This window comes from Sceloporus occidentalis, unplaced genomic scaffold (genome assembly GCF_023333645.1).
Source record: "Sceloporus occidentalis isolate IW3139 unplaced genomic scaffold, rSceOcc1.0.p SCAF_21, whole genome shotgun sequence".
Classification (NCBI taxonomy): Eukaryota; Metazoa; Chordata; class Lepidosauria; order Squamata; family Phrynosomatidae; genus Sceloporus; species Sceloporus occidentalis.
The window spans coordinates 6349599-6363121 of record NW_028317001.1 but is presented as its reverse complement, the minus strand read 5'-3'; the positions used below and the strand labels follow the sequence as shown (position 1 = coordinate 6363121).

The 13523-nt window shown below is 42.0% G+C and overlaps 1 protein-coding gene across 1 annotated transcript in view; it reads right to left on the bottom strand.

Moving 5' to 3' along the window:
- The window catches only part of LOC149301496 (uncharacterized), a 303670-nt gene extending 291461 nt beyond the window's left edge, over positions 1-12209 (bottom strand). Inside the window, exons 1-2 of the mRNA XM_089484296.1 lie at positions 12173-12209; positions 10159-11013 (exon numbers count right to left, since the gene is read on the bottom strand). Coding sequence (XP_089340422.1) covers positions 10159-11013; positions 12173-12209 — 892 coding nt within the window. The remainder of the gene's footprint in view (positions 1-10158; positions 11014-12172) is intronic.
- Between the last annotated feature and the right edge of the window lie 1314 nt (positions 12210-13523).

Genomic DNA, 13523 nt, shown 5'->3' with positions numbered 1-13523 from the left:
TTTGTTATGCCCAAGTTTGTAAGGGCAACCTGTTTAACCTGAGAGCGTGTAATGAAAATGTCTCTTTCTGTGGACTGATTCAGAGAAGGGATAACACAGATAGTGAGACACCAAAATTTGAATTTAAACATAATACATGTAACATTTATTAAATCACAAACATAATACAAACATTGATTATCAAGAGGTCTTTCATTCACTCACAGATTCATACAATACTCTCACACACTTTCCTTCCGCCGGACATTGATCAGTTGTCCTCGAAGGCTGGGGATGACATCATTGCTGCGCATTTGGTGCCAACAAAATTAGGGTGAAAGCCAAGGCTCCTTATACTTTTCTTCTCTCTGGCTTTTGGTTGCTGAAGTCTTGCAATATTGCCGCCCATTACTCAACTTCTTCTTTTCGGGAGGAGACAGCTGTTCAAAGGCAGGTCGTTCTGTTCAAATTAGTCCATTGTCCTGTCAGTTCCTCTTTATTGTGACTCAGGAGAAAAGGCACCTTTCCGGTCTTAGTTCGACACACCTGAACAGCACCCGGCTTCAGCTTCCAAATTCCTCAGCCTTTCCTCATCTCAGTTGCCAAATCCCTCCTTCACATCAATGCTCTGCGCAGAACCATCTTGTTTAGTTCTTTAGCTTGTTTTAAAACACCATTCCTTGGTTCTTTGGTTCTTCAGCTCTGGGTTGAAGTCAGAACTCACACATTTCTCTTACATCTTTAACTTGGACACCATCCACTTCATACGGTCCTTTAATTCCTTTCTGTATTCCTCCATTCAATAAACTTCTACCTGGGGTTCTTCTTTGCTGGGGCGGCTATCAAGCGACTCCCCCACTGCCAGGTCCCAGGCTGTCACTTTCCCCCCCTGACAGCCTTCCTTTCCCCAGTTTGGGGCCGGAAACCCAAATCCTCCAGTGGTGGCCTGGGTGCTGTGAGCTTCAGGGGGTTTCCCAGTCTTGGGCTTGGCCCTAGTTCCTCTGAAGAAGGCACCTGCTCAGACTGAAGTCACAATAGTACCGTCTCAATCCTTCATCCAAGGAGCATCAGACTGAAGTCACAATAGGCCAGACTCAGTCTCTCAGGCAACGAGAATCAGCCTGAGATCACAATGGGCCAGTTTCAATCCTTCAGGCAAGAAGCATCAGCCTCAGGTTGCAATGGTCAAGTCTCAAACGTTCAGGTAAGTAGCATTAGCCTAAATTCACAATGGTCCCATCTCATTGCTGCAGGCAAGGAGCACCAGCCTGAGGTCGCTATATGTCACGAATCCCTTTATTCATGCATTTATTAATTTAGGGATTCATGCCATAAGGGTTTAGGATTAAATTAGAGTTAAGATAAATGGGATTTATGGTGGGTTGAAATAATATGTTTGAATATGTGCTTTAATAGAAGATACTAGAAAGAGGTAGAGAGATCATGGCTAAAGTATGTTCTTGTTTGCTAGGATTGGAATGTGTGGGAATCACCCTTCTAAGAGAGGCTGGAGTTTAAAAGACTGGTCTCTGTAAAAGGAGGGGGAACATAGAGAGTTATTGGTATTTTTATATTGTAATATGTTGTCATGGGTTTATGCTTATTATATTTTCATATGGTATCATATTAGATTGGGATTGATGGGGTTTCATATATATATTGTTAAGCCATAATGTTAATTAAAACTATTGTGTCGCTGAGTTCTGTGGTACAAGGCCAGAGGTGCAGTGGTTGAGATAAGGCACATGAGAGCTTAATTGTTTTTAGAAACACTGCCAGAATCCCGGATGAAGGGCTATCTAATTAATTAGCTTTATTGGTTATAGGATGGGGTTAACTGATATGGTTATAAAAGTGAAATGTATATACATACTTTCTTTCATTCCTGACAAAAAAAGTCACTTCTATTGCATGTATCTTCTTTTTCAATAAAAGCTGTTCCTTTTTCAAAGTATTGCCTTTTGTGTTGCAATTAGGACCCTGACAAATATCTCTCTCCCCTTCCATTCACCCTGCTATCCCAAAAGAGCTGGAGAGCATACCAAACCAACCACAGAACCTTTCCCTGCTCTTGTGTAATGCCAGGTCAGTCCAAAATACACCGCAGATAGTCCAAGATCTCCTACTGGATGAAGAGACTGAGCTGGATTGTTTCACGGAGACCTGGCTGGGTGATGAGAGCTCAGCCACCTGGGATCAGGCCTTACCAGCCGGGTTCTCAGTCTTTGAGCAGGTAAAGGGACGTCGCTTTGGTCCATAAGACAATCTTGCTTTGGCCAGGATACCTATCTGTAAGTTAGACCACATCAAATGTATTTGCCTCAGCTTAAAGACTAGGGAAAATCTGAGGATTCTGTTGATTTAATGTCCACCCTGTTGCTTAACATAAATACTCTCTGGAAAAGATAACATCAGAATTAACACAAACCGGGAAAAGAGTGACGTTCCTGGAGGAAGAATATAAAAAAAATGGGAAAAGAGATAGAGAGATTAACAAAAGAACATACTGAAGATACAGCAGAAAGAATTAAATTAGAGCAAAGATTTAGGGAGGGATATCTTAGAATAAGAGGTCTTCCCGAACAGAAGAAGATCTATATAAAATGATAATACTGGCCTTGGCTGAATTTATAGACCTAGATAATGAACCTTTTCTCCTTGAGGTGGACAAGATGTTTAGAGTAAGCTCCTGGGTCGCAAAACAGAAGAGACTGCCCAGAGATATCGTCATTTATTTTGTTAGGACTCAAATGAAAGAAGCAATTCTACAACAACACTTTCATACAAGATTCAGAATTAAAGAAAATGAAATTTTATTGTTTAAATATATCTCTGGGAAACTGTTAAGGAAGAGGAAGGAATATGGACCACTGACTAAGGTTTTGCGCAGCAATATAATCTACTACAAATGGGAACTAACTCAGGGCCTATCTTTTAAATTCAAGCAAAAAAGATACCAAATCAACTCGGTACAAAAAGAAAGACATTTTCTACATGAGAATGAAAAAGAACTTAATAAAGGGGACAGTCAGAAAGAAGAAATAAACAACCCCGGAAAAAGAGAAGAAGATAAGGAGGAAGAGAGCTTAGAAGAAGAAAGAGAAGAAGGAGAATTGCTTAGGAAACCAGATCCAAACACAAGAGAGGATGATATAGATGGAGAATATGAGGATGAAACGGGAAAAGACGGATATCCTATCATCGAATGTTAAACGAATTAACAGCCCAAAAAACAAGGTAAACTTTTTCATTATTGAGGGAAACAGAGAGTTGATGTAATTTGCCTTCAGGAAACCCATATGAAGAAAGAGGATATAAGATTGTTGGAAAATGACAAATTGGGGAAAGAATACATAGCAGCCTCAAAAAAGAGGGAAAAAGGTGTAGTGATATATATAAAGGATAAATGAGAATCTAAAGAGGTATTCTCAGACCCCAATGGATACTTGGTTGGTGTAGAAGTTGCTTTACAAGACCAAAGGATCCTAATGGTGGGAGTTTATGTACCCTTAGGAAATAATGGCCTGTTTTTTGGAAAACGGAAAAAACAAATGCCAGACCATATTTGCTATAGGACCTTAATGATGTGAGATTGGGGTGGGGTGATATGCCCGCAGATAGATAAAAAAGCAGACAACAAAATATACTTATATAAGAAAGGGAAATTGCCGGAATCTTTCTTTGAATTAAAAGAAGCCTTCGCATTAGAAGATACTGGAGAATGAAGTAGGGTCTGTCTAAGGGATTCACGTTCTTTTCAAACACCCATCAATCCTGGTGGAGAATAGATATGTTCTTGACTTCCCCAACTATTAGCACAATGGTGGAAGCAGTAGAAACCTTACCAAAAATCCTATTGGGTCACAATCCAATTTTATTGACTTTGAAGAATAAACCTAAGGAACTGATATAAAGACTAAATGAGACTTTGGTGCTTTACAGACCGCCGCTTTGCGGCGGTCTGCCGGCGCTGTTGTTTGCTCCGTGAGGGAGCCGCAGCAGCCAAACTGCGCGACTCCCTTGCGGAGCAAAGAAGAAGCTCCAAAATGTCCAAAAACGTCATAAGCGCTGCGTGACGGGCAGACAGACAGCGTCCGCTACGTCAAGATGGCGGCGGCCGTGTGGAACAGCCGCTGCCATTTGTTACAGAGTCCGTAACAGGAGTCCGTAACATCTAGAAGAGATGCCCCCTTTTTAAACTGGGATGTCCTGGGGACGTCCCAAATGGCGGTATGTAACCCGCCTTTGATTCCTAAAGAAAGTAAAGAAGTGCTGGCGGTCAAAAATTTCAGACCGATTTCTCTCCTTAACAACGATGATAAAATCTGTGCAATGGTCTTAGAAAGATTTTTAAAAACCCTACAAAATATCATAAACGCAGACCAAACGGGCTTCCTCCCAAAAAGGCACCTTAGAAACAACACGAGGAATTTACTGGATATTATAGACTTCTATGAGAAGAAAACAGATTAAAAAGCAGCTATGATTTTTCTTGAGGCCGAAAAGGCGTTCGATGAAGTTAATTGGAGCTTCATGTTGGAAACCTTATGAAAAATGGTTCTAGGAGATAACTTTATAAGCTGGATAGATGCAATCTATAGAAAACAAACATTGAGACTTATTATTCATGGGGATGATAAGAGAGATACCCCTCTCACCTTTGTTATTTATAGCCCCTTTAGAGACTCTGAGTCCTAGCATTAAAGAAGATAAGAAGACCAAAGGCCTGAAAATAAAACAGAAAGAGTTGAAACTTAAACTATACGCAGACAACGTGGTGATATACTTATCTGACCCAATACAAAGTGTTAATCCCCAACTTCATAAATTAAAGGAATATGGACAGCATTCGGGTTTCCGGATTAACAGGGATAAGACAAAAAATTTACCAATGGATTTAACAAAAGAAGGATCAGGAAAATCTACAAGAGGAGACTGGCTTTAAAGTAGAAAAAAGGGTCAAATATCTAGGTGTTGAGTTCACCTCTAAAAACCGAGACCTCTTTAAAAGCAACTACAAGAAAATATGGGGTGATATCAACCAAGATCCCAATAGATGGGCTAAACTCAACCTATCCCTCTTGGGAAGGATCAGGACAGTTAAAATGAACGTACCGCCTAAATTACTATTTTCATTTCAGACTATACTATCCTTCTTAATGACAAACCATTTTTAGAACGGCAGAAGGACCTGCAAAAGTCCATCTGGACAGGAAAAGACCTAGATCCAGATTTAAATCTCTAATAGATGATGTAACGATTCACAATCCTCTCTTCTATTTTGACCCGACGCTTCTTTGGGTGTTTGAAGGACAGTCGTGTGGATGGATTGTAAAACACAGACCAAGCGGCTGGTTAAACAAGAATGTAAGTTTATTTTTAAAACAGAATAGGCAAAGGTATCTTTGACATGGAGTTGTTACTATGTCTTCTTTTGTTATTTATATACAGGTCTGGTTTTAACTCAATAATAATAATAATAATAATAATAATAATAATAATAACAACTCCGCCACACAGGCTATACTATCACTCAAGAAATGATGTAAGCCAAAACCCTCTTCCTGAGTCTGGTTCCCCTGAGTCTCTCTTCTAGACTCTCCAGAACTAATCCTGTCCCTCTCTGGACAAAGCAGTTCCTTAAGTAACCATCCCTCAGGAACTATGGGAACCCAGTCCTCTCTTGGACTCTACTGTTCCCATCCTCTCTATAACTATCTCCCACTGAACTCCCGCTTCATCCCTCAGGATTGCAAACCCTAACTGACGCCACCCAACTGCCAAGCGGAATCTTCAAACTCCTCAGCCAGCACCTGATTGGCTTAGAGTCTATGGCTTCTGATTGGCTGGTTTGTAAGTCAGTCCGTCACACGCCTCCCCCCTTTAATAGGTTCATTGAGACACAGAACCAAACGGTTCTATGGTCCAAGGAACTCCCAGTTATCAATTATACTTACCCATTATATATAACATTATACACACATCAGGTGACACATGTGATATACTTCATATACTTGTTTTATCAATAACCATTACCAGCTTAAATATCTCTGGTATTTTCCTGTATGTTCCCCTTTTAAACATATGTCTAATATCAGTTCTACCTGTTATAACAACTTACCATCATTTTCCTATACGTTTAGCATATTATATCCATATCCCTTATCACTTGTTGGGTTTTAATATTTTAATAACACTTAAATAACCTTTTTTCCCAACTTTAGATCTTTATATGTTCTATTTAAATGTTTTTATCAAACATATTTAATCTTTTAACCCTTTTCTCTTATTGATGGAGCATCATCTCCAACTACTTTGCCCCGTTCCCAGTATGGTTTTGAAAATATTTCACCTTCCATTATACTAATGGCAAACAACAATATATTGGTTTTCCAGTCTATCAACTCAATTATATCCTTGTCCTTTTTAGGAGTCTTCTCTGGATCAGTCCTTGTAACTGACCACGTGTTTCTTTTTACCGGCTGTGGACTTAACACCTCATCTAGTAAAAAGTCTTTGCTTCCTCCTGTTTCACTGGACCACATTCCTTGAGTGCGCTGAGCAATCTTTACATCTTCTTCTGTAGACCGTAAAGTGTCTCTTATCAAAATCATCCCGTTCTCTAGATAGTTCATCACAATCTTTGGTCTTTTTCCCTCTGTTGAATCTCCTTTTCCAGTTGGTTGATGGCTTTTGGGGTCCCACCAACACTTGTCTGTCATCTGGTCGTCACCAGTATGTTTGACAGTGAAGTTTATAGACGTGAACATGTTCTGCATATACACATCTATTCTTTCAACTTTTACTTTAAGATTCTTCCAGTCTCTGTGAACTAAACCATTTTCTGGGATTTATATCACCCATTTGCCAAACTATATATTTTTCAGCACTGTCCTATTTAATATATAGCTTCCAGAACCCTGAACTCTTTATTAGAACCTACAAAAGCCTGCTGTGATGCTTTTAATAACTACTTCACGGACAAAATCTCTCAGATGAGAGCCGATTTGGATGCCGGCCTTACGACAGAGGCGACAGGAGAGGTATCCAGAGCCTCCGCCTATACTGTTCTTCTGGATCAATTTGAGTCATTAGTACAGAGGATGTGGACAAGCTCCTTGGGAGTATGAAAAAGGCGACTTGCTCTCTCAATCCTTCCCCGTCTTGGCTGGCCATCCATGGGGAGATACCATCAAGATGGTACTTAAGAAATATAACTAATGCATCTTTCAGGGAAGGCTTTCTTCCATCTTGCCTCAAAGAGGCGGTGGTTAAACCACTTCTAAAAAAAGCCTTCCCTTGACCCTCTGGACAGAAACAATTACAGGCCAGTTTGGCTCTTACCATTCTTAGGCAAGGTAATGGAGAGGGAAGTCGCCATTCAACTCCAAGCAGTCTTGGAAGAAGTGGATTTTTCTGCATCCATTTCAAACTGGATTTAGGAAGGGTTACAGAGTTGAGACAGCCATGGTCACCTTAGTCAGCGATCTCCGTTTGAGCATCGACAGCTCTTTGAAAAGGGGAAGTCTGACCCTTCTGGTGCTATTCAAGGCCTCTCAGCGGCCTTCAATACCATTGGCCACAGTATCCTTCTGGAACATATGGGAGAGTTGGGAATTGGGGCACTACTTTCCAGTGGTTCAGGTCCTACATCTCTGGCAGATTCCTGTCACTTGGGGACAGTTGTTCATCCAAGAGGGAGCTCAAGTCAGGCATCCCTCAAAGCGTGATTCTGTCCCCAGTGCTATTCAACATTTACATGAAGCTGTTAGGTGAGATCATTCGGAGACATGGGGCGGGGAGCAGGGAGACCTTGAAACAGTAGTACATGCGCAGGTCACCTCTTGGCTCGACTTCTGTAACACACTCTACATGGGACTTGTGCCAAGTTCAGAAACTTCAATTGGAACAGAATATGGCAGCCAGGTTGGTTACGGACACTTCTAGAACTGCCTACATTACACCGGTTCTTAAATCCCTCCACTGGCTGCCCATTAGTTTCTGGACAAGATACAAGGTGTTGGTTCACTCTGGAACGACCTCCGGATGAGATCCGTCCTATTAACACCTTGGAAGCCTTTAGGAAGGCTATTAAGATCGACCTCTTTCCAGACTAGATGAGATCTATTGACTGGCCTCTCCTTCCCCCTGACCCTGACCCTTGCCATCGTTAGTGTGATGGAAATTGCTATTGATGTATATCATTCCTGCCCTCCCACCTCTCCTTCAGAAAATGACCCATTTCTTGCCCGAAAAAACTTTTTTACTGTATTGTGTCATGAAAGTTTTAAATTTTCTTGCTGTTTAATAGGATTTTTAAGGGTTGATTAATGTTTTTATAATTGGGAGAAGGGTTGGGGGTTTGGAATTTTAATTGTATTTCTTAAATTGTATGTTATTTTATTACTGTAATCCTCTTTGATTCCATTGAGAAAAGGTGGAATATAAATTATTATTATTATTATTATTATTATTATTATTATTACATCTCTTCAAGGGGGTCAAAAGCCCTTTCAGTATGCTCCCAGAACTGGGGGGGGGGGAATGTTTCTGGGGCTGTGGGTCTCTCTGTTGGTCCTCCTCTGCAGGGTTGTTGTGAAGGAAAAGGTAAGTATGTGAGGGGGTGCCCAGTCCGGATCCTGTGGGTCTCTAAGCCTAGTTCCCAGGTTGACAGGGGATTGCCAGAGTTTTGAGGTCCCTCCGTCTCCCTCCTCTTGGCTTTGGTCAACAGGATTTTGGCTATTCTCTCCCCCCAGAGCCCCCTCCCCCAGGACTCTAAAGAACCCTGCCCCCCCCCCCCCCCCAGGAAAAATGCTACTGAATCCTATCCTGTGTGATGCTTTCTATTTGGCACAAAACTCTTCCCCAAATGAAGCATCAGAAGAGAGGGTCTCTCCTCGGCCCCACTTTCCACGAGGGAGGGAGCTCCTCAAAGACCTTTTTACCTTTGGATCCCCCTCCCGTCCATGGCCATGCCTCTCTCCAAGAGTTCCGGCCTTCATTTATCATAACAACTCCCCTAGTACCCTGGACCCAAGGAATCCCCCAAGGAGGGGGCAGGGAAGGAAAGAGGGAGAGGAAGCCTTGCAGGACCCCTGCCTTTCTTTGGGGGGAGAAGAGGGGCTTCTCCCCTCCAGCCATTCTTCTGAATGAACAAGGGCTCTCCCCACTTCCCTCCCTCCCTCAGAACAGACTGTGAGGGCAGAAATGGCTTCTGGGGCTGAGACTGTGCACGCGCATATAGCCCCAAAGGCCCCTCCTCAGCATGCGCAGGGATTGCCAGGTCCTAGATGCTGCTGCTTATTCCGCTGGCGGCCTTTGTGGCAAAGGAAGGTATGTGCCGGGGTTCAGTGGCCTCCCCTTCCTTCCCTCCTTTCTTCCTTTGAGGAGACTGCAATGGAGCCCAAGGTGCAGAGCTGGATTCAGGAGGGAAAGGCAGGAAAGGAAGGCTCTGATTTGGAAATATAGCTCTTTCTGTGTATCCTGTATGTTTGTGTCTGTGTGTCTGTGCTGTTCTTACGGCTGGGAATGGAGCTGAGGACTGAGGAGAGAAGAAAGGGTCAGTTTTGGGCAAATTCAGAAATTCTGTGCATCAAAGTCCAGTGTGTTGAAACAGTAAAGAACTTTATTGAGAAGACATAGAAATTCAGTGTTTAAGCCAGAACTGACCACTCCAATCCAAACAATACATTAAAACCCCTAAAACCTAAAACATGACCCTCTTCCAAACCTAGCCCCCACCTCCAATTCCCACAGTCTCTGCCCCACAGGTAACAAGGCCCCCTTTTGCCATTCCCAGAAACTAGCCCTTTCTGTTAATACCTGCCCCCAACTTTCTTAAGCCAAAATCCCACACATTGCAAAAGCTATAATTCCCATAACTATTCTAACCAGCTGCAACAAATCCCAACCTCCCATCTACCTAACCTATACCACAACCCACAATCCCCAGCCAAATTGACAACCCAAAGCAATTATCTATACTATTGGCAATTAAAACCTAAACGTAACATAATCCAACTTGAAAACATAGAGACATATTGACAGACAACTTTTACAAATAAGATCACAAGGGCCTATTCTTTGCACTGCTGGATTGAAAATATATTTGTTGTATTCGTTATTGACAAATATAATGTTAGGATTTGTGTGGCTTCTCTCCTCTGTGGACTCTCTGATGTGCCACTAGGTGTGACATCTGAGAAAAACATTTCCTACAGCGCTGGCCTTTGTATGGCTTCTCTCCTGTGTGGACTCTCTGATGTGCCACTAGGTGTGACTTCTGAGGAAAACCTTTCCCACAATGGTGGCATTTGTATGGCTTCTCTCCTGTGTGGACTCTCTGATGTTTCACTAGGTTTGACTTCTCAGAAAAACATTTCCCACAACGCTGGCATTTGTATGGCTTCTCTCCTGTGTGGACTCTCTGATGTAACACTACGTGTGACTTACAAGAAAAACATTTCCCACAACGCTGGCATTTGTATGGCTTCTCTCCTGTGTGGATTCTCTGATGTATCATTAGGATTGACATCCGAGAAAAACATTTCCCACAACGCTGGCATTTGTATGGCTTCTCTCCTGTGTGGACTCTCTGATGTATCATTAGGATTGACTTCTGAGAAAAACTTTTCCCACAACGCTGGCATTTGTATGGCTTCTCTCCTCTGTGGACTCTCTGATGTTTCACTAGGTTTGACTTCTGAGAAAAACATTTCCCACAACGCTGGCATTTGTATGGCTTCTCTCCTGTGTGGACTCTCTGATGTATCATTAGGATTGACTTCTGAGAAAAACATTTCCCACAACGCTGGCATTTGTATGGCTTCTCTCCTCTGTGGATTCTCTGATGTATCATTAGGATTGACTTCTGAGAAAAACCTTTCCCACAATGCTGGCATTTGTATGGCTTCTCTCCTGTGTGGACTCTCTGATGCATGACTAGGATTGACTTGTAAGCAAAATGTTTCCCACAATGCTGGCATTTATGTGACCTCTTTCCTGTGTGGACTCTCTCATGACTCAAATGTTTTTCTGTAAAGAACGACAATTACAGATGAGACTTAAAATCAGACTTAACAGAGGAGGGTGTTACTGCATGATTTAGCCCTCATTAATCCCTCCTTCTTAGAGATTAAATTAATAAAGTTGCTGTGAGTAACCTAATCATGACCCTGATGCTTATGCCCCTAAATCCATTGAACAGTTGCATTCTTACTCCTAGGAGCTAGCAAAGAAGAGACCATATGGGAACTGCCTTGAGGGAATCAGTAGAAGAAGATAGTCAAAGGACTGTTGAAAAAAAAATTCAATTAAACATGTGCAAAAATACTTTGATTGACAGGTGGCATCATATCCTGTGAGACGGCCACTGAATGCTGAGTCAGAGCCCAAGGCATGATGCAAGCTAACTGCAGAGGATGCTTCTTGCTGTTTGGCACCAGGAGAGGACTCACAACCAATACAGTATGCAGCTCACATGAGGATTGGAGTTGATTGGATTGGAGTTGTGTGTACAAGGGATGGTGAAGTTGATGGAAGTCGGAGAGGAGAGCTTGCAAATATTTGTATTATTTTGCAACTCAAGATAGAGAAGCTCCAAGGATTTCGATGAAATCGACTGTGTTTGTGACTTATTTTTAAGTGTGAAAAGTGGTCATTGCATTGCCAATGCCTATATCTGGATATTTGCGTCCGTACTCTGCTATGATATTTTTGAGCTGTATTTGGGTGCATCACCCTCAGATTGTAGCGTACATTGGCTTGTGAACGCGGTCAAAATTCAGAGCCAACAAGAATCTGAGAGCCGGTGAGCTAATGCCTTTTGTCTGATGTATTTGCATCAAACACCCATTGCATTCAGTTCGTTTCACACCATTCTTCCCCCACAAAGGAAATATTCTAAAGTGATATAAACCTTTCTGAACCCACAGTTTCTGCTCCCAAGCAGAAACCAATTTCCGTCTAAATATCAGCCCCGACTTCTGTTCTTCAGTGTCAGTCCAGTTACAGATAGACACTCTGTTTGTTTTCATGGCTAAACACCTCAATGCACTCACCAACCCCAATTGTCATGGGAACTACTGATCTCTCCTTATTTCAAATCATCAGCAATTGGAATAAAGATCTGGATAGATAACGTATCACCATTATCAAAGCCTTACATCTATTCACCATACTCCACCTTTGTTACCTAGTTCTTGAGTGTGTGCATGAACAGTTATATGCATGTGTCTGTGTGTTTTGCTTTCCCCCTAAATAAAACACAAAAACCTATTTCAAATCCCACTGAAGATCTGTTTGATTCAGGAACTGCTATAGATTGGCTGAGTCCAGAGGTCACTATTGCCCCAGTAAAACTATTTCACTCTATTGAGCTAAGTACCAAAATCCCCTAAAAGCATAGCACTTGTGTCCCACAACATTCCAGAATTGGCAGTTTAGGATTGGATATTTAGAAACCTTACAAAGTGGAGAACAATAGTTCCTCACTAAAACTAGAAATTTCACAATTCCGCAGGAAGTTGTTATGACAATTAAATTTCGTGTGAAAGGGAACTAGGAATGGTAGTAGAGCAGAAGTTGAACATATGTCAACAGTGTTATGCAGCAGCTAAAAAGGCCAATGTGATCCTAGGCTGTATCAATAGGAGTATAGTGTCAAGATCAAGGGAAGTAATAGTGCCACTCTATTCTGTTTTGGTTAGGGATCTCTTGCAATAATCCTGTGTCCAGTTCTGGGACCACAATTCAAACAGATGTTGAGAAGCTGGAGCATGTCCAGAGGAGGGAAACCAAAATGGAGAACGGTCTGGAAACCATGCTCTTGCAGGAATGACTTAAGGAGCTGAGTATTTTTAGCTTAGAGAAGTGAAGGTTAAGAGTGGATATGACAGCCCTGTTCAAATATTTGAAGAGATGTCATATTCTGGATGGAGCAGGCTTGCTTTCTGCTACTCCAGAGAAAAGGACATGGAACAATGGATGCAAGCCACAGGGACAAGAGATTCCACTTAACCTTTAGGAGGAACTTCCTGAGAGTAAAAGCTCTTCAGCAGTGGAATATACTCCCTCAGAGTTTGGTGGAGTCTCTTTCTTTGGAGGTTTTTAAACAGAGGCTGGATAGCCATCTCTTGGGGATGCTTTGAATGCCTGTTCCTGCATGGCAGAAGATTGAACCGGATGGTCCTTGTGATCTATTTCAACTATTTGATTCTATAGTTCTAAAGTGGAATCATAGCGCTCTGACAGTAAATTATGAAAGGGCCCTCAGTCTTCACAGGAAGTGCAATGGATTCAGGTTCCTTACCCACAGAGGCCACATTCTCATAATTCTCCATCATAACAGAACTGTACATCAGTCTCTGCTTCTTCGTCAACAGTTTCCATTCCTCCTTGGTGAAATATATTGCCACATCCGCAAAAGTCACCTGCAACAGAAAATAGCCCTCATCCAGAGACTGACTAAGCAAAAGGGGAGGAAAGCACATGGTGCATTGCAAATATTATTTCAACACTGCAGAAATCAGTCCAGGAAATAAACT